The following is a 26,881-nucleotide window of genomic DNA, read 5'->3' on the forward strand; positions in this document are numbered from 1 at the left end:
AATTAAAGACTTTTTAGAATTTAATGAAAATGAAGGTACAACATACCCAAACTTCTGGGACACAATGAAAGCTGTGCTAAGAGGAAAATTCATAGCGCTGAGTGCCTGCAGAAAGAAACAGGAAAGAGCATATGTCAGCAGCTTGACAGCACACCTAAAAGCTCTAGAACAAAAAGAAGCAAATACACCCAGGAGGAGTAGAAGGCAGGAAATAATCAAACTCAGAGCTGAAATCAATCAAGTAGAAACAAAAAGGACCATAGAAAGAATCAACAGAACCAAAAGTTGGTTCTTTGAGAAAATCAACAAGATAGATAAACCCTTAGCCAGACTACCGAGAGGACACAGAGAGTGTGTCCAAATTAATAAAATCAGAAATGAAAAGGGAGACATAACTACAGATTCAGAGGAAATTCAAAAAATCATCAGATCTTACTATAAAAACCTATATTCAACAAAACTTGAAAATCTGCAGGAAATGGACAATTTCCTAGACAGATACCAGGTACCGAAGTTAAATCAGGAACAGATAAACCAGTTAAACAACCCCATAACTCCTAAGGAAATAGAAGCAGTCATTAAAGTTCTCCCAAGCAAAAAGAGCCCAGGCCCAGACGGGTTTAGTGCAGAATTCTATCAGACCTTCATAGAAGACCTCATACCAATATTATCCAAACTATTCCACAAAATTGAAACAGATGGAGCACTACCGAATTCCTTCTATGAAGCCACAATTACTCTTATACCTAAACCACACAAAGACCCAAAAAAGAAATAGAACTTCAGACCAATTTCCCTTATGAATATCGACGCAAAAATACTCAATAAAATTCTGGCAAACCGAATCCAAGAGCACATCAAAACAATCATCCACCATGATCAAGTAGGCTTCATCCCAGGCATGCAGGAATGGTTTAATATACGGATAACCATTAATGTGATCCATTATATAAACAAACTGAAAGAAGAAAACCACATGATCATTTCATTAGATGCTGAGAAAGCATTTGACAAAATTCAACACCCCTTCATGATAAAAGTCCTGGAAACAATAGGAATTCAAGGCCCATACCTAAACATAGTAAAAGCTATATACAGCAAACCAGTTGCTAACATTAAACTAAATGGAGAGAAACTTGAAGCAATTCCACTAAAATCAGGGATTAGACAAGGCTGCACACTCTCTCCCTACTTATTAAATATAGTTCTTGAAGTTCTAGCCAGAGCAATCAGACAACAAAAGGAGGTCAAGGGGATACAGATCGGAAAAGAAGAAGTCAAAATATCAATATTTGCAGATGATATGATAGTATATTTAAGTGATCCCAAAAGTTCCACCAGAGAACTACTAAAGCTGATAAACAACTTCAGCAAGATGGCTGGGTATAAAATTAACTCAAATAAATCAGTAGCCTTCCTCTACACAAAAGAGAAACAAGCCGAGAAAGAAATTAGGGAAACGACACCCTTCATAATAGACCCAAATAATATAAAGTACCTCGGTGTGACTTTAACCAAGCAAGTAAAAGATCTGTACAATAAGAACTTCAAGAAACTGAAGAAAGAAATTGAAGAAGACCTTAGAAGATGGAAAGATCTCCCATGCTCATGGATTGGCAGGATCAATATAGTAAAAATGGCCATTTTACCAAAAGCGATCTACAAATTCAATGCAATCCCCATCAAAATACCAATCCAATTCTTCAAAGAGTTAGACAGAACAATTTGTAAATTCATCTGGAATAACAAAAATCCCAGGATCGCTAAAACTATCCTCAACAATAAAAGGACTTCAGGGGGAATCACTATCCCTGAACTCAAGCAGTATTACAGAGCAATAGTGATAAAAACTGCATGGTATTGGTACAGAGACAGACAGATAGACCAATGGAATAGAATTGAAGACTCAGAAATGAACCCATACACCTATGGTCACTTGATTTTTGACAAAGGAGACAAAACCATCCAATGGAAAAAAGATAGCATTTTCAGCAAATGGTGCTGGTTCAACTGGAGGTCAATATGTAGAAGAATGCAGATCGATCCATGCTTATCACCCTGTACAAAGCTTAAGTCCAAGTGGATCAAGGACCTCCACATCAAACCAGACACACTCAAACTAATAGAAGAAAAACTAGGGAAGCATCTGGAACACATGGGCACTGGAAAAAATTTCCTGAACAAAACACCAATGGCTTATGCTCTAAGATCAAGAATCAACAAATGGGATCTCATAAAACTGCAAAGCTTCTGTAAGGCAAAGGACACTGTGGTTAGGACAAAACGGCAACCAACAGATTGGGAAAAGATCTTTACCAATCCTACAACAGATAGAGGCCTTATATCCAAAATATACAAAGAACTCAAGAAGTTAGACCGCAGGGAGACAAATAACCCTATTAAAAATGGGGTTCAGAGCTAAACAAAGAATTCACAGCTGAGGAATGCCGAATGGCTGAGAAACACCTAAAGAAATGTTCAACATCTTTAGTCATAAGGGAAATGCAAATCAAAACAACCCTGAGATTTCACCTCACACCAGTGAGAATGGCTAAGATCAAAAACTCAGGTGACAGCAGATGCTGGCGAGGATGCGGAGAAAGAGGAACACTCCTCCATTGTTGGTGGGATTGCAGACTGGTACAACCATTCTGGAAATCAGTCTGGAGGTTCCTCAGAAAATTGGACATTGAACTGCTTGAGGATCCAGCTATACCTCTTTGGGGCATATACCCAAAAGATGCCCCAACATATAAAAAAGACACGTGCTCCACTATGTTCATCGCAGCCTTATTTATAATAGCCAGAAGCTGGAAAGAACCCAGATGCCCTTCAACAGAGGAATGGATACAGAAAATGTGGTATATCTACACAATGGAATATTACTCAGCTATCAAAAACAACGGCTTTATGAAATTCGTAGGCAAATGGTTGGAACTGGAAAATATCATTCTGAGTGAGCTAACCCAATCACAGAAAGACATACATGGTATGCACTCATTGATAAGTGGCTATTAGCCCAAATGCTTGAATTACCCTAGATGCCTAGAACAAATGAAACTCAAGACGGATGATCAAAATGTGAATGTTTCACGCCTTCCTTAAAAGGGGAACAAGAATACCCTTGGCAGGGAAGAGAGAGACAAAGATTAAAACAGAGACTGAAGTAACACCCATTCAGAGCCTGCCCCACATGTGGCCCATACATATACAGCCACCCAATTAGACAAGATGGATGAAGCAAAGAAGTGCAGACCGACAGGAGCCGGATGTAGATCGCTCCTGAGAGACACAGCCAGAATACAACAAATACAGAGGCGAATGCCAACAGCAAACCACTGAACTGAGAATAGAACCCCCGTTGAAGGAATCAGAGAAACAACTGGAAGAGCTTGAAGAGGCTCAAGACCCCATATGTACAACAATGCCAAGCAACCAGAGCTTCCAGGGACTAAGCCACTACCTAAAGACTATACATGGACTGACCCTGGACTCTGACCTCATAGGTAGCAATGAACATCTTAGTAAGAGCACCAGTGGAAGGGGAAGCCCTGGGTCCTGCTAAGACTGAACCCCCAGTGAAGTAGACTGTTGGGGGGAGGGCGGCAATGGGGGGAGGGTTGGGAGGGGAATACCCATAAGGAAGGGGAGGAGGGAGGGGGGAGGGGGCTTTTTGCCCGGAAACCGGGAAAGGGAATAACACTCGAAATGTATGTAAGAAATACTCAAGTTAATAAAAAAAAAAAAAGAATCCCATCAAGATTGTGGTAACAATGATTTGTTGTGTTTGTTTCTTTTTGGCTTGCTGGAACTTTCTCAGCAATAATTGTCTCAATTCCATGTTCTCTGCCATGTGTATCCACTGAAGATATACCTAATAGTCTAGTGGAGAACTAATGATCAAGCAGATTTTCTTAGTTGTCTTGAACAAATTATCTTACCACCTTTTGGTGTAGCACCATCTTATTGGTTCACATCTTCAACAGTCTTTCTGACAGTTCATCTCTTGCCTCCACTTCCGGTGTGTTCAGTATCTCACAGTTATGTAGAGTTGAGTGACTGAAATCTTTTAACACTTTCCTGACCACGTGCACGACAATTGAAAAAAAAAAGTATGTTCACTCTACTCTATGTTAATTTTATTATAAAGTAATTTATTTAATTATATTTCAGTCAAGGTGTGTGTTTATTATAATTACCTGATTGTTACTGGATTATGGATTTGAAGTTTTCTACTTGTAGAATATCTGGTGGCAAGATACTCCAGAAGGAAAGATATTCTTGTTTAAGGCCACCTTTCCTTTAAATCCCCATATGATGAGCAGTCTGTTGTATTTCACTCTGAAGCCAAATCCTGTGGTTATGTTTGTATTTGTGCTATACTCAACAGCACTCTGCCTTTTGGGTTTGAAAGGCGTCTCCGCAGTGCAGACCTCCATTGGAATTCTCTTTGCACTACTCAGAATAGAGCCACAATAATGACACTTGTGTTACTTACAGTTTTCTAGTACTTTCGTGCTTCCCTTCTAGACTCTAGTCATATGTATCATTAAAGTCAAAATTATATCTGTTTTCTGATGTTGAGTTTTGGCTCAGGGGAGATAAGGCGCTTACCATAGAAAAAGCAGCTAATACAAATAGTATGATCATTCATGGACCCCTTCATTGCACCACCCTTGTCCTTGACCTCAGAGACCATGAAGTGCTAAGATGTCATTTAGTCTAAACCATCTAATGCTTAAAATATCTGTACAACATCCGATATTACTTATGCAGCAAAAAGTATGGGAAGTGAGAAGGAATCTACAAATGTCTTCCCAATAAAATTAGGTTTCATAAATTACTGTTGCTTGGTGTAGGTTATTGGGGATGAAAGTGGGGTGATATTCAATTCAGCACCATGGGTTTTTTCTTTTAAAATTTAATGTTACAATAAATTACATCATCTCTCTCATCCTTTTCCTCCCTCCACACCCTCTCGTGTAGCCTCCTTTGTTCTCTTTCAAAGTCATTGCCTCTGTTTTTCATCAATTGTTGTTGCATACATGTGTATACATTCTATATACAACCTTCTCAGTCTATATTATACCAATTGTGTTTATGTTTTCAGGGCTGTCCATTTGGTATTGGACAATTAAATGAAATCAATTAAGATAATTTCAGACCAGGAAAGTGAGAGATTTTATCTCGAACCATGCACAGAAAGCAAAGGATGTGACCTGGAGGTTGTAAAAAGTTGTTAACTCTCAAAGGCCACCTACAGTGATTTGTTTCCTCCAGCGAGGCTCCACCCTCTAAAGGTTCCATAATCTCCACAAACAGCACCACCAAACCAAAGCCACATTTTTAAATATGTGAGTTTATGGGAGTATTTGTCATTCAACCCACTATATACATGCTATATACATGTATACATATTCATGACAAATTTTATTATATGAATTAGAAAATAAAATAATATACTACAATATACTATAATAAAACTTACATGATTATGCACCCCTTCTTACTGTCTCACTCCTAGTCTTCAAATATCTTTTTGTACTCTATTGTATTTTCAGACCTAAAATTGACTGTGAGAATTGAAAATACAAAACGCAAAACCATAGATAAGTAGGGACCATTGCAGTATTTATTTATCTTGAAAGTAACGAGTGAATTTTCCCATTCTATGTTTTTTGGACAAAGGTATGGCATCATTTTTAACAATAATTAATGTATAGTCTTAAGTAATGTCTTAAGAAGAGTAATATAAGAAATAATTTAAAAAATGGAAATCCTTAATTCCTAGAGATAAAAGAATGTGTAATTATATAGACTTTCCTTTTTAGCTAGTACAACATCCCAAGTATGGACAGTAGAAGTAGTTCGTTGGGTTTTACAGAGAAGCCTTAGTGTTCTGTTAAGTCTTTGGTCACTGTACCGTCTGTGATATTTTGAGAACCCTACTTTACTTATAAACACAACTCATTGGCATTTCTTCAATTTAGAAGTGTTAATAGTTTGTTATTAGTTACATTGTGTCTTCTTCAAACCTTCTTATTACTCACATTTCAAGGAACTATCTTTCCTTCCTCACAAACTGCTCCTTGGTACCATGGCGAGGCTAGAACCATTGTGGGGAGGCCAGAGAGGGGCTCACATGTGGTGGGCAAGCACCCTCCCCATGAATGTGTTCATCATTTAACTTACTTCTTCAAGCATTCATCTTTTAGAAAGAACTGCCTGGAGGGGGAGATCCTGTGCTCACTCTACTGAGAGAAGGGAGATCCTGTAATCACTCCATCTGGAGAGGACGATCCTATGATAATTCTATAACCTCTGATTAGAATGGAAATAACAGCAAATGGTAATCGACTTGCCAGACAAAGTGATTGATATGAATGTGTTTTTCATTATCTAGCTTTTCATAACTGATCAAATAAGCTTGAGCCTTACATGTTAGATACCAAAGACACCAAGCATTTCCACACTATGTACATGGGTCCCTGAAATGGGACCATAAAAGGACCAGGAGCAGCATTTACAGTGGGGGTTGGAGAGCAATATTGGGCATCTGTGTGTGGCAAACTTTTAACACCTAAGTTCCACACATCTTTGGATGAGACAATTTCTTTGCTGATTCATGTCTAATACAAATGCTCCCAAGTGCCACATCCTTTAAAGAAGCTAGATTTTCTAGAAAAGCCTTTGAGCCAAAGTTTCTGAAAGATTTCTGCCAGTCCTCTCTGCAGTGGGGTTGCAACGCAGGTGCTAAGAATCTATGGCCATGGCTTAGACTGTGTAAGCTATCTCTGACTTTGCTGTCTGGCAAATCCACCACACAATAGTATTTTGTCTTCCTACACAGCATTTACTTCTGTGCTGGGTTTTGTGTGCCAAATACTCAGAAATGGGCCTCAAACAGGTCCTTGGATAAAACATATTTCTTTTTTAAGTTAAAAATTAAAGAAAGCTTTTCTTAAAATGTCTTTAAACATTTTCATACATCAAGCTTTGCCACTCATTCCAGAAGTCAAAGAAAAAACAATTGAGGAAGATAGGAACTTAATTTTCAATCTGATAAAAGGGAAGGCAGGAGAAATAAGTCTCTCTTCCTTTCTTGAAGGGAACTGATACAAGCTTCAGCTATAAATCAGAAGAAAAAAATCAGGAAGATGGCAAGAGGTGAAAACGTTCAAACCAAGATTGGTGTAATCACTACCTCAATTTGTCTCACAGATATTGACATTGCCCCGTGATGCTTGGGAAAATCTCTCTTCAGTATAGGCATCTAAGAAATTGAGCTGCTATGAGGGGGTACCTCAGAGGGTGATCTGCTTGGCAAAGCATTTACTTATCAGGACTGTTGTTTCTTAAAGGGACAACCATGCTCATATAATATAGCTGCCCTTTCCTCATAGAGTGATCTGCCTGGAAGAGTCTCTTCTCACTAGAAAATGGAGGGTAGAACTTGTAAGCACCACTCTGGGGATCAAGATCAATGTCATACATGCTGCCAGTTGACCATCTACATATTATAGTGGCTTTGTAAATCTTGAAACTAACTTAGTTGTTTGTCATTTCTAGCCTTGGGAAAGGTGGATTACCTGTGGGAGATTAATATCTAATGATTTTACACACTTGTGGGAATGCTTTGGGACTTGACTGAAAGCTAAAGATAGAGGAGCCCTACAATGAAGGCAGAAGTGCCAAGTTCTACCAGACTTTAGGTGTTTACCAAGTTCTACATGTCAGTCATCTGCAGGCTTGAGGAAAGAGTCAGTACTTGGACCAAGCACAACCTCTAAGACCTTTTCAGAATACCAACTGAAATTAGAGGACTATATTTCAGATCCAGCTGCAATAGATGCTAAGAAGAGATTTTATTTATCCATTATTGGTAATGATAAAAATCTTCAGTAAACTTTGTTAAGACTTGTTTCTAAAACTGGGTCAAAATCTATGTTTTCTTTTCAATGTTACAAGGAAACCAACTTGATTCTAAAATCAAAGAACAGACAGAAGTTCAAGTGGGTTGTAAACTTGGCAAAAACATGTTCTGCCAAGAAATAAAAAGGAATTCAGTCTCAAAATCTTCTCCAGAACTCGATTCTTCTAGTTCTCCTTGTGTAAGTGCTAAGCCCAGAAAAGAGCATCAGAGCATCATCCAGCAAATACAGCGTTCTCGGAAGCTAAAGATACTCACATTGCTTGTCTGAAGTTAGACTCTTTGCATCATTGGGTACCATGTGCTGCATGGTCCAATCACACTGTACATTGGTCTAGCTGGACTTCTTCTACTAGACATTTCTCTAATACATTTTCTTCAGGTTTTGCTTGGTCCATGCTGATGATTGTCCTTACTAAATTGTGTTTCTCTTGTTAATGTGGATGTCACGGTGGAACTGCAGTGGCTTAACCTACTGTTTGTTTTTACAGCGGTTCTTCATGTTTTCTCTTCTGAACACTACTTTCACCATTTGGAATTCAGACAATTTCCTGCATATCAGGGGAGAAATCAGGGCAAGAATTTAAGGAGAGATCCTGGATGCAGGAACTGATGTAGAGACAGTAGACTAGTGATACTTACTGGCTTGCTCCTCATGGCTTGCTTATTCTGCTCTCTTATAATACGAAGGTCGAACTGCCCAGGGACTGTACAACCCATAGTGGGGTAGGTCCTCCCACATCAATTATCAATGAAGAAAATGACCCACAGGCCAGAGTGATGTGGACATTTTCTCAACTAAGGTTCCTTTTCATATTTGACACTATCGTTTATCAAGTTGACAAAAAGCCAACCAAGATACTTGGTGATAGTCTGGGAACATGTACAGAACAGAAGTATCCTTTCACATCAGATATTAGCACATTATATCTGACACATTATAGCTTAACACAACACATTATAGAAGCACAAAAACACATCATGGGTGCATCCTTGTGGGGTGAGCCAATGAAACAATGAAGCAAGTCTTCTAGAGCAAGACTGGTTAACCAGTTTTACAACTAAGTGATCTTAATTTCGATACTTAAGAGATGTATAGTTCCTTGTGAATTGTGTCTCTAAAATATATGTGCAGAAAACAGTATTGTGGGGGTATTCTTTGCAAATATAAAAATCACAATAAAAGAACATTCACAATAGTTTCCACTGCATCTAGGTTGCCCTAGAACTGTAACCTCCATGCTGGGCAAGCTCCTTGATGGCTATCTTCCATTTTGCTTCTCTCCACTCAGGTCCTACAGAGTATTCAGTCAACAAGTGGTAGTTGTTGCATATGTAACCAATAATATACAAATACATTTTATCTGAACTAAAAGTAACTATCAGTAGTATAAAAAATGTAACATGAAAGACATTCTTTTGAGAATTACCAAAATAAAAATAGGTGCATGTGATGGTTTGAATGAAAATGGCCCCATAGGCTCTTAGGGACTGGCACTATTGAGAGATCTGGTCTTGTTGGAATAGGTATAGCATTGTTGGAGAAAGTGTATCACTGAGCATGGGCTTTTTGAGGTCTCAGAAGCTCAAGAAAGGCCTAGTGTGCCTTGTTCCTTCCTTGCTGCCTAAGGATCCAAATGTAGAATTCTCCAGCACTACATCTGCCTGCATGCCGCCATACTTTCCACCATGGCAATAATGGACTGAACCTATGAACTGTAAGCCAGTCTCAATTAAATGTTTTATTTGATAAGATTTGCTGTGGTCACATTGTCTATCTAAGACAGTAAGATAGAAGTGAAAAAAATTACATATTTAGCTATGAAAGGCATTGCCCCAGTTCTCTGCCCATCTTTCCTCTAAGCCTATGGGAAGGGAAGTCCCTAAAAATCTCAAACCTTTGTATTGAACGTGAGATTTGTTCTAGATTCGTCTGGTTCTTTTTCAGATATAACATTCAGGCAAGAAAATATTCAAAAGGCATCAAATGAAGTGTTTTGAAAGGGTGTCTTTAGCTAAAGTGAGATTCGGGGAACTATCAAGAAATGGGGCACCTGAAGGCTTGTAAGATCACAAACCAATTACCACCCTCATGTCTATAAGACCAGAGGAATTCTATAAATTTACTTCAAAGAGAGACCCACAGGAGCTCTTTTGATTAATGCACAGCTGTTTTCCAAAGGCATCCTGGAGAGAAGGCAGTGAACACACAGTCTAGGCAATTCTGCCTGTCCTTCAATCTCCTATCCTATAAACATCTTCCATTGACTGAATATCAGGTAAAGACTGGAACACAAGGCAGGACAGAAAGTCTCAGGATGAAGACATGGGCATGGAAGGGTGAGTAGAAGGTGAATAAGGACAGTTAGCTCTGCAGAAGTCCTCTGCTCCCACTCAGCCTCAAGTGGGAGGTGTCCTTTAGAACACAGCTACAGAAGACATCTTAAACTTGGTAAGTGTTTATTCACTTATGTGTGCTGGGAATCAAGCACAGCGTCCCTCCATGTCAAAGAAACAGCCTTTAAGTTGAAAAATATGGTTCTTTTGCTTTACAATTCCTTTTCTCTCCTTTCTATCTTGGATTTTTTGCGTTTGATGAACTGCAGTGCCATATAAAAGGAATAATTCTTCTTACTATTTGAATTATTAAAAAATAACTTGCCAACCAACTCGTTAACATTAACAATAGAATCTCCCAGTCTGCTTCACAATAGAAGAACATGGACTCTACCAGTGGAACTGTTTGGTAAGCAGTAGTAAAATTAAAATTCCAATGAATGATGCTATTGAGACAAAAGAAAACTTAAAGTTTCATAGTGTCATGTTATTTGGATTTTAACTCACTGTTCATTTAGTTCTGGGAACTCCTACACCTCTGTTTTTAAATATGAAATGAACCCAGATCCAAATTAAAATTTATCAAATTCTTTTGGGACAATGAATCAGACATACTTCTCAAAATTGGATCTGGTTTCTTTGTTTTTAATCTAAGGAATGGCTAATTAAAAAAATGTCTACGCAGACAAAGAGGGTACTGTTTATGGAATAAATTCATATACTATTCTATTTTCAGGATTTTTATCTAGATGAAAATTCCAACTTGCTTTGTTTCAAGGTCCTGTGTGGTTAACTGTTCCTGGATTATTTCATCGCATTAAGCTTCAGCCCCATTGGCCTCCTGACCTCCCTCTGGGCAGAAGCTTGTCTTTTGGAGGAATGGGGAGCAGGGACAAACTTCTTTGGGTCACTTCTTGGCCTGGGTTACTTTGAAGAGTTCTTTTTAACAGTTTTCAAGGAGATATGACATTTTAAAAAGAAAACAGCATGAAAAGGTGCTAGAGAAAGCAGTATAGAGTAACTATGTAAAAATAGAATGGCCTATTGGTGTCTTCCACAGAGAAGACTTTTCTTACTCAGTTATAAATCAAGAAACCTTTACCCCAGATGACAGAATATATGCAGAGAGGTGTTAGTTGTGTTTTAAAGTGACTGTTTTATTAAAACTTAAATCTAGTTTGGCATATGATATAATCGTTCACATAAGCTAAAGCTCAGAAGAAAGATCACCCATATTTTCTGAAAAAGATATGTCCAAGGTCCACCAAAAGAGGGCAGCCTGTATGACTCAGAGAACTTCAGCTCCACGTCCTACTCATGACCAGGGATATTCCCCAAAGAGAAAATTCCAAAAGTATCAATGACTATGTCCAACATCTAGAACATACCACAGAAAGCTGAAGAGCTGAGGGAAAATTGTCAATGAACACTGACTAGCTGCACAGTCAATACTTTTGTTTGCTATTCAATATCAACAATGATATCTGAAATACATTGGCATTTTATAGTACCAGTAATTAAAATTAATAGCATATATGTCTTCTGAATTACTAAAGGAAAAAAGACTATCAAATAAAATATGCTTGTTGCCAAAGGAGCGAACATTGAAAAAGAATAATATAGTCAAATCTGGAGCATCAGACAGTACAGAAAGTACTTCACATCTCCCTGAATCTTCCTGTAAGTCTCTGGGAAAGCCTCTGGGAAAGCCTCTGGGAAAGCCATTTGTGGTACAGCTCAAAAGTCATCCTAGAAGGCCAGCAAGATGGCTCAATGAAGAAAGGCACTTGAAACTAAATCTGATGAACTCAGTTTGATCCTCAGAAGATCCCATCTGGTGGAAGGAAAAATTGATGCCTTAGAATATCTGCACATACATTAGGGCCCATCCACCACAGAGAGAGAGAGAGAGAGAGAGAGAGAGAGAGAGAGAGAGAGAGAGAGAGAGAGAGAGAATGTAAAATGTTCTACTTCAACATGAGATATGATCTGTTTTTAATATACCAATAGCATGACATAAAGTAAGACATGTGTCCAGCATCATGAGAGAGAGCCACTAGTAAGGCTGAGCTGACAGAGAGTCCAGACTGAATTCCAACTCAACAGACCGACTTGAGCTATGAGTGATGCTTCTTTTCAGATAAAATTAGATTTATTTAGGGTGAGACGGCTATAGACATTATGCTGATTTCAGAATAAGGGCTGGATTCTCATCTGACGTGACATGCTTTTGCTACGCCCACCAAAGTCACAGAGGCACATAACATAAAGTCAAAAGCAAGAGGACCAGATGCACCTCAAAATAACAGTGACAGTGGAGTTCATAAATCTGGTGAAGAACGTGATTTGAGCTCTTTAAAATAGATGTACACTGAAAACAAGGAAGCAACGGAAAGTGAAAAGCAAACTGAATGGGCAGAAATGTACCAGAACCACGATCATTCAAGAAAAGAGACTGTAAATAGTATACTTAAATATACATACATATTTACATAATTTATTAAGTGAGGCCAAATTTAAGAGAGGCCCTAGGTTCGGTCCCCAGCTCTGAAAAAAAAAAAGAAAGAAAAGAAAAAGAAAAAGGAAAAAAAGATAAACTTTAAGTAGCAACACTTTTATTTTTAAATAACTTTTTATATAATGTAGTTTGATCATACTCTTTCTCCTCCCCTTACTCCTCTCCAACTTTATATCTTCTCTCTCTCTCTCTCTCTCTCTCTCTCTCTCTCTCTCTCTCTCTCTCTCTCTCTCTCTCTCCCTCCTTCCCTCCCTCCCTCCCTTCCTCAATGTAAAAACAAAATACTGACCATGAGCTCTTCCCTGGAGTGTAATTGATATATTCTGTGTGGCTGCATTGAGGAAAACGGTTTGCTTTTTTTTCCCCTCTCTCTCCTGGCAGTCGTCACTATGCAAACAGTTCCTTGTAAAACCTTGTGCCCACTTCCCTTTCTCGGAGCCAGGATTTTGTCTGGCTTGACTATATGCAGGTCTTGTGCATAATGTCATAGTCTCTATGAATTTATATGCGTATCAGCCTATTGTGTCTAGAAAATGCTACTTCCTTGGAGTCGACAGGGTTCTTCAACCTTGGCTCCTACAATCCCTCTGCTTCCTCTTTCACATAGATCCCTGAAGCTTGAGTGCTGGAATTTGATACAAAGGCACCTTTTAAGACTGAGCGTTACAAAGTTTCTCACTCTCTGTATATTGTCCAGTTGTGGGTGTTAATTAATGTCTAGTGTAAGAAAAAGCTTCTGCGATGATAGATGAACCATGCAGTCATCTATGGGCATAACATGTTATTAGAAGTTTTATTTCTATGATGTTCATTTAGCAGAGTAATACTTGGTTTTCTTCTTATGCCCAAGACCTTTCTATTCTCATGTTCTTGACAATATCGGGTATAGGTTTCATCACATGGAGAGTGTCTAAATCTAATAAAGAAGTTGTTGGTTATTCCCATAACTTCTGTGCTACTATTGAACCAGTGGGTATAGTTTGAAGGCAAGCCACTATTGTAGCTTACAGAGTTTGTAGCTGGGAAAAATAGTAGATTTTTAAAATGTCATTAATTTGAGAATAATCCCCAAAGCGTTAAACAATTAAGAGGCTAAAAATTGTCTTTCCAAATTTCTGAAGAACATACAAAGAGAGTTTATTTAGAGAAAAATGTGAATGCTTGCACATGCACACAACACACTTTAGGAAATGTCCATAAAAATTCACAATATACTATTTTAAAAGACGGAGGCTACAAAGTGGGTATGATTACTATGTTAACACACATGTGTTCCTAGGTGCTCAATGACAGCACACTGGGCTAGAATACATAGAAATATTTTGTCTTCCCACATAACTAAGTAATTAAGTTTTTTTCATTTCCTAAAGTTTCTTCACCCCTGTGTACTGTTTTTATAATAGTGAATTAATACTTAATGGATCAAGCCAAATAGATTTACTTTTAGAGAAGCTTTTTTCCCAGTGACTAAGAAATGTAGCTATTCTGACTAAAGAATGGAGGAGAAACTGGCAAACTTGGAACAATAAAAAGACGAGGAAAGGGGGAGGCCAAGCTTCAGGAGCTTGCAAAGCATCAGCTAAGTATCATGGGCGCCCACAGGTGTGCTGCAGACGCCGTCTACAGGAAGAAATGAACTATCCAGAACTTCTGGCATGAATGAAGGCAGTCGCATGTTTCAGATAGGTTTTTCCAAACCCATTAACATACCATCTCTTCTTCATACATATCTAGGATCAGATATGTGATCAGTATCTAGGGCAGTATAAGACCTGAGGGGACCCAGTTCATATTTCTTAGAGATGAAGGGTCCCACAGGACCATCTGTAGCCCTGCCTCTGTGTCCTGTACTTTTCACTGCATTAGCAAGGACTTGACACACAGCAGGAATGTTTGGGAAGCCAGAGATGACACGGAAAGATCTCTAATGGAGGTCAAACTATCATTGACAGAATGAACCTTGAACCCATAAGAGCCCAAACAAATCTTACAAGAGTGCAAACTGCATCATTCATTTGGGTTTCAAAACAAGGACAGATCGAAGAATAGCCCAATGCTGGAAACCCATTTCCGACTGATCTGGGGTAACAACAGTAGGCTGTGTGTGTGTGTGAAACTGAACTATACAGAGAGAGAAGAGAGCCACTCTTCTCTGTCCCATGCTGGCCAGAGGCATCTCAGCTCCCGAAACTAGATTTGAGAGAGAGGGGTGATTTTAGAGCAAAATTTACAAGAACTTATTCAAAAGTATAAAGAACAAATGACCTGCAAACCCAGCCCCATGTGAGTGGACTTTAGCGAGCCTACAGGTGAGGAGAAATGCCTAGAAAGCCAGAGGGCTATCTTTGGGAAAGAGCCTTAGACACGGTCTGTGTGACCAGACAATAAAAAGTGCTACAGATCTGGCTCTCTACCACAAAATAGTTGCATATTTTCTGCCACATGTGAGTAGCTCCCTGTTAGCAGAATGTGTAAAGTAGTTGGATGATAGCTAATAAAGAAGGCTCTAGAATGCACCAACATTGAGTGGTTGGTAGCCCCATTTTGACTTCCGTGGAGATCTGAAGACAAAACCGTAACGATGTTCTGAAGCGTTTGGAATTACTCTATATTTTAAAGTGCCCCGTGATCGTGATAGCCACTGCGGTCCAAACAATCCTCGCTGCACTGCTTCCTATTGGGCAAAGCTGCTGCTTCTCATCTCAGGTTCCAGCCCCCTCCTTGGGCCGTTTGCATTTGACTCATTTGTAAATCCACACCAGTTCTTAGACAAATTTACATTTCAACTCCTTACTCTTGTTTCCTGAGACGTTCTACACTCAGACTATTTTCAGTGCAACTCAGGTGCTTTTACTATTGCCACAGTTCAAAAACGAAGGAACTCTCAATTGGAGAGTATTGGCAAAGACTTGTCTCCTTCGTGGTTGGTGTAATGCTGCCATCTGGTGGTTACTTTGACAAACTGCCTAAGGCCTCTCCCTAGGGTAGGCGTGTTAGCACAGTACAAAGGCCCAGTCTGCAGGCAGGGCTCGCCCTACTGAAATAGTAAAATCTAAATCCTAGAAGGCAACTGTGCACTGTGGGAGATAATTTCTAATGACTACTAACGCTAGCCTTCATAGTCATGAGTAGCGTAAACAGTGATACCAATAGAGACTGAATTATAATAGTTAAAATGGTGTCCCGCAGGAAAAACTTACCTGTACTTAGACAAGATATCTATGTGTTCATAGATTCACGCATATATTATTGGGCATTAGCCTCGCTCATTACGAGCCCAATAGAAAGAGTCAGAATCCAAAGCTGGTAGATGTGGCCATAAATCTTCCAGATGAGTCAGTCGGGTGTTCTAATAGCATGCTACTTAACTATATTGAGAATTTAGCCTCTGTGAGCCACGGGATAGAGCTGGTGAACCATCAGTTAGTGAGAGCAAAATTAAATCGAGCAGAAAGGTTTTGGTGGTAAGGGGTGTCATTTATCTAGTTGGCTTAGAACAGGGACCTGTTAGAGGGGAAGTTTGGGTAATAAAATTTCTCTAGAAAAAAAAAAAACAAACAAACAAACCAGGAAGCAACATGGAAAAAGACAAAACAAGGCCTCCATTTAACAGAGTGGGTCAGAGCTGTGGCTCCTCAGGAGAAGTTTCTCCTAGGCGTGGTCTGGCAGGCTTCAGGAACTGGGTGGGACGGCCTGGAGAGCTAGTGCTACTTCCTTTAGGCGTCAAATGCCATGTTCTTGTACCGGAAGTCAAGCCCTCCTGCCTGGGTGTTACCTTGAGGGTGTAGCAGTGATAAATGACGCTCATTTGTATCTGTCTGTTTGCTTAATAATTCATCATAGCTATCCCAGACTAGGTGATTTCTCCTACTTTATCTCTGTTTAACTACTACAGCCCCAAGGGGAAGTTTAAAATGAGGAAATCTTCACCGAGCTGTTGATAGTCACTGAAATAGTTTATAAGGGGCAAAGATCTTAGTCTCCTAAAGAAACTAAGCCATCTGAAAATTGCCCCACATTTGTCTTAAATTTCTCAGAATGACTCGGTCTTAAATTTCTCAGAATGACTCAGAAATGTATACATTTGAATTCTAAAGCAAAGGAATTATGAAAATCCTTTATTTGAGAAAATCATGCACAACTGTGTTGTTCAGTCACACTACAGAAGTGAAATCTCAGTTTGGTCTTTTATTAAATTTAATTAAATTCCAGAGATATCACTTAAGTGAGATTTAACAATTGTGTGTGATTTACAGGAACACGGTTAATGAAATATAACTGTTGTCAATACCACAAATACACCGCCTTTAGAACCAATGAGTCCTACTGTATAGAGATGCTTGTAGCTGTTTACAGTTAGTCCTCATACTCAGAATAGCTTCATCAATCTGCAAACCTTGGACCAGCACTAGTAGAAATATGTCAATACATGAAAGATGTAGACTTTTCCATTAGCTGTTCCTTAAACTATACAGCACAACCTTTCTATACCATTTAAATTATAGTAGGTACTGTGAGAAATCCAAGATGGCTTAAGAGGGAAGGAAGGCTGTGCATAGGTCACAGGCAAATACTGTGACGCATTCGTGTTAGGGATTTGAGTATCTGCGGTTTTTGGTATTCTGTGGGATGGAGTTCTTTGAAGCCAGTCACCCACAGATCTCAGGGAGGAAAGTATTTCCATTTGGACCAGAGATTGGTTTAGTAGCAGAATATGTTGCTTCCTCTGGCAAGGATAATAGCAGCCATTAGCCATCACACATCACACTTGTGGCTCCCACTCAGAACAAGAATCTTGAAATGGGGCTGGAGAGATGGCTCAGGGGTTAAGAGCACTGGCCGTTCTTCCAGAGGTCCTGAGTTCAAATCCCACTGTCCATGTGGTAGCTCATAACTGTCTGTATAGTTCCAGGGGATCCTACACCCTCATACAGATATAACAGGCAAAACACCAACAAACATGAAATAAAGATAATTAATAATAATAAAAAAGAAATTTTTCTGGAAAAGTGAATAGCAATGGTGTCCTGGGACTCTTTCACAGGCAGTGCCTGAAACACTTCACTAAAGCAAGAGGCTCTGCATCCTGTGTAGCCTTCCCTCCCCAGAGTCTTACCTCTTCCTAATTAGGAACTTTCACTCTTAATGCTATGGCTCAGGGGTGAGGAAGGAGATGTGGAAGTTAGTTCCACTTATTGACTCTCTGTGGTCAGGGTCTCCTGGGCTGAAACAGGCTGTCCGGGGACCTAAAGCACATAAGGTAGCTTGAAGTAGGAAGCTCATGTGCAAAGTGCTCAGGGATGGTCTGCTTGCTTGGCTGTTGAGTAAAAATAAGCTCTAAGTAGTCGGGGCATTATGTGGGAAGTATTAGAAAATCTACTCAAAGCTTTTGCAATGTTATAACAATTATCACATAATTTACATAAAGTACATAAATTACAAAACAGGTGATTTCCTTCCTAACTTCAACAGTACCCAGAAACGTTTTTCAAAATCACATTTTTTATTTTACTACTCCTTGAAATTTCACACTTCTATACAATGAATTTCCATCCTATTCATTGACCACTACCTCCCTTCGGGGTTTCCTAGTATCCACCCCACCTCGTTTCTTTTGTTGTTGCTGTTAGAAACTCCCTAAGTCCAACTAATGCTGCACACATGCAGATCAATGTAGAACCTACCTGTAGGGCATATCCACAAAGAGTATGACTCTCCCTTCCTAGTGGCCATTGATTGTCAAATACCTCTTCCCCCATCCATGCTGAAGTGTTGACAACCTGGATCTTGTGTGGGTAACCACTGCTGGGGTTGATGTTTACAATAATAATCCAGAACTGAGGATTTCACAGCTCTAAACCTTACCAGTGCTTACATTCTCTTTTGTCCCTTCTTCTGCGATGTTCCCTGAGCCTTCAATACTGTGGGGATGGGGGAAGGCATAAGGTTAATATAGATGATACATCCAGAGCTGAACCTTCACAGTGACTTACACTTGACACTTTGACCAGTTATGTGTCTCTGCATCAGTTCTTACCCAAGCAAGACAAATCTGTGGAAATAAACATAAATCTTAAGAAAAGAGTTTGACAAAATGACTATTTAGCCAAACAACACTAGTAAGTTTTCCCTCTTGGGCCCTGTGACTCCCTCATCATGGACTTTTGACCAGGTTACACATTGAGGCATAAAATTCTTTGTGTGGAGAAGGCCACAGATCCTATAAGAAAGAGGTGGGTGACCCAACCATCATACCAATTGCTCCAATGGGCACATCTTACCCAGCAGGTCAATATGAAAGCATGTAGGGCCCACATTTGGAAAAGACCACTGAGGTTTTTTTTCTCTTCCAGCAACCTACATTGCACCTTCTGCCACTATGTCAGCTAACCATCAGGGAGAGAGTTTTCTGTTCGGTACAAATCTAATTCTGTGGGTCCTACTTTTAGAGTGAGCATCTTCCTCAATAGGGAGTTACCCTCTAGTTGTAATGGTTAACCAATAGCAATAGCACGCACGTTGTTTTGTTTTGTTTGTTTTGTGTAACTCTGGGTCCTCTGTCCAATAACACATTTAGAAAGGTACCCTGTGCCCAACACTGAGATTTTCATTTAAGAACTAATGTCACCTTGGAGCAACATTTTCTATCCAGAAAGGCACTTCTGTTCAAACTACTCTTCTTTATAATACATTTTAAGTGAATTCATTGTGTGTTGTGAATGTAATGTGTATCACGATTTGAATTGAGTGAGCGGATGCTCATCAGCACCTTCCTGTCTCCCTGGCTAACTCATGTCCTCCCTTCTTCTCTCCCCAATCTCCCTCTCTCCACTAGAACCTTCTACCCTGAAAATTACCCCACTTGCCTTTAATGTTGTCTGCATTCAGCTGACAAGTTTCAATGCTGGTTGAATTTGATTTGAAAAAGATCAGCCATCTTAAATATGTCATGCAAATTAAGTATTGTAAAATAAATCTCTAATAATAAATATTGTTTTCACTGATATTTAACAGGCAAATATTCCATTCCTAGTATTAATTGTTCTCCGTTGTTGGTGGGATGTCCAGCTAGTACAACAACTCTGGAAATCAGTCTGGAGGTTCCTCAGAAAATTGGACATAGTACTACCTGAGGATCCAGCTATACCACTCCTGGGCATATACCCAAAAGATGCCCCAACATATAACAAGGACACATGCTCCACTATGTTCATAGCAGCCTTATTTATAATAGCCAAAAGCTGGAAAGAACCCAGATGTCCTTCAACAGAGGAATGGATACTGAAAATGTGGTATATTTACACAATGGAGTACTACTCAGCTATTAAAATCAATGACTTCATGAAATTCATAGGCAAATGGATGGAACTACAAAATGTCATCCTGAGTGAGGTAACCCAAACACACACACACACACACACACACACACACACACACACACAAACACACACACACACACACACACACACACACACACACACACACCATGGTATACACTCACTGATAAGTGGGTATTAGCCCAAAAGCTCGAGTTACCCAAGTAACAATCCACAGACCACATGAAGCTCAAGAAGAAGGATGACCAAAGTGCAAATGCTTCAATCCTTCTTAGAAGGGGAAACAAGAATATTTATAGGAGAAAATATAGAGACACAGTTTGGATGATCACACACACATACCATGGTTTCTGTGTGTGTGTGTGTGTGTGTGTGTGTGTGTGTGTGTGTGTGTGTGTGTTTGGGTTACCTCATTCAGGATGACATATATATATATATATATATATATATATATATATATATATATATATATATATATAGCGCCACCAAACCCAGACAATATTGCTGATGCCAAGAAGTGCAACCTGACAGGAGCCTAACATAGCTGTCTACTGAGAGGCTCTGCCAGAGCATGACAAATACAGAGGCGGATGGTTGCAGCCAACCATTGTACTGAGAACTGGGTCCTCAATGGAGGAGTTAGAGGAAGGATTGAAGGAGCTAAAAGGGTTTGCAACTCCATTAGAACAACAATGCCAAACAACCAGAGCTCCCAGAGACTAAACCATCATCCAAAAAGTACACATGGACAGACCCATGGCTACAGCTGCATGTGTAGCAGAGAATGGGCTTGTTGGGCATCAATGGGAGGAGCCAAGTCCTGCCAAGTCTCAATGCCCCAGTGTAGGGGAATGTCAGGGCAGGAAGACTAGAAGGGGCGGGTGAGTGGGTGAGGGAACACCTTAATAGAAGCAGGGGGATGGGGAGGGGATAGGGGGATTGTGAAGGGGAACTGGGGAAAGGGAATGACATTTGAAATGTAAACTTAAAAAAATCCCCCCCAGAATTGAATGTTATACTTAGAGGTGTTTATTAGATCAGCTCTTTCCATATAACCTGCTCCATGTTATAATAATACTTATTTTCATAGACTCATAGGGTTTTCTAATAAGCCCTATGCTATATTGTTGTCATTTTTGTTAACATAGACAATTTCCCCCACCTTAGGGATCAAACCCAGGGCTTTAACAATGCTAGGCTACTACTTAACCCCTGGGCTTGCCCCCGGTCTTTAATAATCTTTCAAAGGAGTTAAACCTTTTTAAACGTGTGTTTGATGCTTCCTTTCATGCTCTTCACTGTCCTCCATGGGAGTCACACCTTTTCCCTGGATTACTTTCAAAGCTAATTCTCCTTCTGCTTTTGTTGTTATGTGTAAATAATCTGCCTCTTTAGTGGGGTGGATGTTAAGACTCTTTTCTTTGTTGTTGGTATTAAATAATCTGTCTGATGTGCCTTGGTATAGCTTTCTTCATGCTCTGTGTGCCAGGGCATTGTTTCTGTCAAACATTTCAAGTGTTCTCCATGCTCTTTGGAGTTCTCCCATTACTAATATATCCATCTACTTGGAGAGGTTGCATGGCATACTGGTGTGATTTTCATCGCTTAAAATCTTGTTTTCCACGTGTAGATTTGGTTTGGGATCATTTCTATAGTTATGTCTTTCTTTCATTGTTGTTTTTATTACATAATCCTTAATTTTCTTTTAATCTTATCCATTATAAACCATCATAAGCACTATAGTTTTCATTTTCACTTTGATTCGGCTCTTTAAGCACACATACACCATCAATGTCTGCACTTAACACATTTCATCATATTCCTAGATTCTTGGCCATATGGCATATTGTCATAAGTGTTTTAATGTCCTTGTCTGATCATTCTAACATCAGCATCAACTCTTTATTTGTTTCCATTTGTTGGTGTTTCACCTCCCTGTCTGGGTCACATTTACCTGCTTCTTTTAGAGTTAATTATATTCCTTCATTGACAATTTTGTTCCTGTATATAATGTATTTTGATGACTCTTCCCAACCTGCTCTTATCTCCCCCCCACCCTCTTTCCAGCAAATATCTTTCCCACATTGCTGCCTTTTTCGTTGTTGTTGTCTTATGTTGTATGACCCGGAGAGTCATAAGGGTCTGTGTGACCATAGGTTTGGAACTATGCGTGGAATGGGGTGGGCGCACATTTGACATACCTGGTATCTTGTAGAGATGCGAAGTGGTGTGGATTTAATTTGGCATGTGGTAAGTATTGGTGTTTCCTAATAAGCTCTTCTTGAGTTTACTTCTGAGGCAGAGTTGAGTTATCAGGAAATACTCTGACTCATTGCGTCTTATTGTTAAGACAGTATGAAGAACCAGATCAATGTCCTTCTCAGGCTGCTTATTCCTCACCTCCGACTCAAGACCTATAATGTGTTGTATGAATTATGAAGCTTTTTGATATAGTGGGTGGAATCATGCACTATTCTAGGCCGTGGGTGAATGTTGAGCCCAATTTTAGATGGTTCCTCCCCTATTGGCACATAGCTCAAGAGGGACCCAAGAAGCCATTCTCCATAGTACTTTCTTTTTCCCTCACACTGACCTGCAAACTCTAGATGGCTCAATTTTGCTAGAGTCTTACCTCTACTTCCTTTATTAAATGTGTTTTCCAAGACTCTCCCTGAGTTTCTGTCCTTATACTGAGGCTTGAAAACTAGCAGCAGAAATCCAGGCAATCATGGCGTTCCTATCACTGAGCCTGCTTCTCAGAAAGTGTTCCCATGCATTGCTGCCTGCTGTCTTCAAACAAAACAAGAACCACTGTTCATGTGCTTTGTATAGTATTCAATTGTTTCAGGAGGTAGAGAAATTCTGGTCCCTGTTACTCTAGCTTGCCAAGAGCAGAAGTCCTTTTAAGGTTAAATCGGGTGAAGATTTCCACATTTCGTTCTTTAAAACACATCAAGAAGAGATGTTTATATCAGAGAAACCATTCTCTCAAATTTTTCTACTGAGTTCTTCAACCCCACTAAAGGTCAGCTGCTAAATGCTTTTGTTTCTTGTTTTTTTCAGTTTTTAAAAGTCTAAATTAAAGAATGAGGTTTTACCTTCCTATAGGAGGGCCAGTGTTTTCTTACTGCTTTAACCTCTGAGCAAATGAGCTGGTTGTGGGCTGGCTGGACCACCTCAGAGACCATTTCTATTCAGACACATAACATTAAGATTGGCTAAAGAAATCCCACAGAGAGAGGGCATTGCTGTTAATGGAGGAATCCTCGAGGCTAGGTCTGAAAAACATAAACAGTAGCTAGGATCTTTGAGCTTTCCTGCAGTACTTAGGTGTCTAAGCAATAGAAAATTACATATTTCTCACTTAGGTACCAGCTATATAAGCATCATATCTATCAGCAATCATCCTTTTTGATCAACTTTCAGATGTACACTTTGTCTTTTTTCTCAGAGAAGACAAGGTCTTCTAGTGTAAGCAAGTATTACTAAAGAAAAATGGGAATCCAATACTTTGGGCTGGAGTGAAACACAGTAACCAGTGTATTTGCCTAGCATTTAATCCACAACACTGCACAAAACAGTCAATAGTATAAACTTGTAGTCCAAGCATTCAGACGGTAGCGACAGGAGGATAAGATGTTTAAGATCATCCTTGGCTTGGCTGCATGGTAAATTTGAGGACAGTCTGGAATAAAGGAGACCCCACCTCAAAGTAAAATGGCATAGTTTAATCTTTAGTGCAGGGACTTGCTATCAGGTACCTCTTCTTTTAACCCAATCCAACACAGCACAGCACAGCAAAATACAACACAACACTTACATATGATGTCCACAAATCCTAGCCTGTCCACACAGCATTGTTTTTTGTCTGCCCTATCTAGTGTTTTGTGGGAACAAGAGACGCATGGTCTTGTAGTCTTAAATTTAGAGCCAAGGAAAGCTAAGAGAGAGTTTGCAGTTAAAACTTAGTCAAAAGGAAGATAATATATGTGTGTAATATATAACATAGGAAGGTATTGTTGTTGTATTAATGTCATATTCAGGGACATCTGTAGGCTTTTTTTTGTCCTTAGTAAAAATTCAGTTCACAATTAATCATATTACAATTTAAGAAGTGAGTTCTTCCACTGGTCCATGTTTTCCAGGCTCAGGAAGATACAGATGCAGGTTTACATGAGCTCTCTGACATTTGAGAAAAGATATCCTTGGAAGTTTCCCATTGTGTCACACGTGGTCAGACCGTGTATGCTCTCTAATGTGCTAAGCATAGAGAAGGCTTACTCTCGGTCTTGCAGGCAGGGTGATTTCACTTCCCTAACCTCCAGTTCTCTTTCTTCACACAGGCACCCGAGTGGACAGAACAAACAGCTGTCAGTCTGACAGCAGCGGGTTTTTGGAGGAGCTGCCAGAGCTCCAGCCCCTCCAGGTAAAAGGGTCTGGAATTGGGCCCTGATTGTATACCTCACACCCTTTAGTCCTATTAACCACCCACACCAATTGTATACTCAGTCCTGGAGAACTTGGAAGGATAAATTTAAAGTGCCTATCACAAATGGCAAGTTTTAAAGCCCACACCAGATATATGGTGGGCAAAGAATAAACAGTCTCAGTAGACCAAGTACCATGATGCTCACCTTTCCTCTCCTCTCTCTTTTGCTTTGATTTTTCAAAACAATAAACTGGTCATAGGGAAGACATAGCAATCTGATAAAATTCCAAGTGTATAGTCTGTGTTCACGAATTCTGTCACTGATCTGCCCTAACTTCCTGATCCATTTTCCATGTTTTTTTCTCCTGCAGGTGTCTTCCTTGGCAGGCAGCCAGAGTCCCACTGTCTATAGAGGTTGCAAATCAAGGGATCAGAGTCCTAGCACAGCATCATGGCAAGACTCTCAGCAAGAGTCATATGGTTCTAAGTCCGAGAGCATAGCAAGCTCGTCTGTGTTAAGCCAAGATAGGAGTACCTTGGAAGAAAAGGACTCAGCATCTGTGATGGAGGAGGAGCTTCAACTTAGGGACATGGAAGGGCCACCAGAAATAGTCAATCCAGACATGACTCTCCCTAAGACCATCATGGTGGGAGAACACCCAGAGGGTGTTGCTGGAACTGTGCTCACTTCTACATGTAATAACACAACAGGGGTCACGGTGACTTATGTCACAGAAAAGGAAGATAGTTCTCTAGGGCATAAGGGTACTGGGAAAATGCTGATAGAAAGCCACCACTTTGAATCACTAAGGTCATCCAAGTTTGATCAGACTCTAGACAATTTCTATCATGTGGACTCTGATATCCCTGGAACAGAGGACAACAGCAAAGTCTTCCCTGACACCAAGCAAAGCTCGCTGGTGCAAGAGAGGCCAGCACAGCACTCTCACGAGCACAGAGGAGACATGCCCTATAAAGGTGACCTTGTTCAAACCTCTGATAAGTCAATTCTCCACCTTGATAAGCCACCTGGAGATGTTCCCACTGACTCAAATGCTGCCAGCTCTTGGTCTGTGACAACCCAGGTGTCCTCCAATCTGGTGTCAGCTGCTCAGAGGGTTGCAGAACTGGGGACCTATAATAAAGAAACAGCTTTTGAATATACTCCATGTGACCCTCTTAATAGCACAGTCCTAAAACTGCAGAGAGAAACAAGGCAGGTCAACAATGTTGCTGTTCAGACTTATGCATATGAATGCCAGCTCAGGCCCTACCATAATGACTTCATTCATGGACCCTCACCCCTCACCAAATCCATTTCTTTGGATACAGGTTTTCCTAGTACCTCTCCAACAGGCATCTGCCATACCACACCTGCCCACTGTTGTGTCTGCTGTCATCACTGCCCCAACTGTCAGTGGATGAGGCAAAGCCCTGGCCCAGAACCCTCTATTTGCAGGCATTTCCAGTATTCACATGCTGAGGAACCCAAAGTCCAGTTCATGAAGACACTGAAAATACTCCAAGACACTACTGTGAGGGACCTGTGTTCTGTAAGTGTTTCCTCTACAAACTGGGCAGGTGGAGGCACCAAGCACACCACTAACACCACACGGATAGTGTTTATCCTTCTTTATAGCAGAGAAAACTCATCTTGTTTTCAAATATTAATATGCTTGTTGAGTGTTTTATAGTTTATGAGATAAATTCATAGCTCTAGGTTATAATATCAATTGACTTGTCTCATCTCAGAGTCAGTCTGACTGGGAATTCTGACTTTTCAATTCAGTAGTCTGGGCCATTTAGAGTCTCTAGACAGTCATGTAAAACAGTGGGCTGGGGACTATGGATAAAGCTTTGTGGCTAAGTGCTTGCAGAAGGCCCTGGGTTTAATACACACACACACACACACACACACACACACACACACACACACGCGCGCGCGCGCGCGCGCGCATTCATGCATATGTACATATATGTAGGAAATTGACTCATTCCATTGTCACACAATTGTGTGAGCATGAAATAAAGCACTTAAGGTATTTAGAGTCTCAGCACAATATTTAACACGGAGAAAGCTCAAGTTAACATTCATTGATATGGTATGTCTTTAATTATCAATTTGTGTTATTATTTTATTATTGATGTATTACTTGAACCTCTGGTGTCATATAAATGGATTTCTGTTCAACCTTTGGTAACTGGTTTAAAAATGAGTACTGAGGTTATGGAATACTGAGTAATGCCAACCTACTTTAACCCCTGATTAATCAATTCATCTGTAATGAATCATTCTAATGCTCCTTTTAAGTGTTTTTTTTTTTTGGTTC

The 26,881-nt window shown here is 39.9% G+C and overlaps 1 protein-coding gene across 6 annotated transcripts in view; it reads left to right on the forward strand.

The window, feature by feature from the left end:
• Window positions 1-26,881, forward strand: part of Itprid1 (ITPR interacting domain containing 1) — a 160,354-nt gene that overhangs the window by 120,956 nt on the left and 12,517 nt on the right. For all 6 annotated transcript variants that reach the window (XM_008762911.4, XM_017592798.3, NM_001191973.1 and 3 more), the window contains 2 exons: window positions 24,466-24,548; window positions 24,923-26,104. In XM_008762911.4, coding sequence (XP_008761133.1) covers window positions 24,466-24,548; window positions 24,923-26,104 — 1,265 coding nt within the window. The remainder of the gene's footprint in view (window positions 1-24,465; window positions 24,549-24,922; window positions 26,105-26,881) is intronic.

Source organism: Rattus norvegicus, chromosome 4 (assembly GCF_036323735.1).
Source record: "Rattus norvegicus strain BN/NHsdMcwi chromosome 4, GRCr8, whole genome shotgun sequence".
Taxonomy (NCBI): Eukaryota; Metazoa; Chordata; class Mammalia; order Rodentia; family Muridae; genus Rattus; species Rattus norvegicus.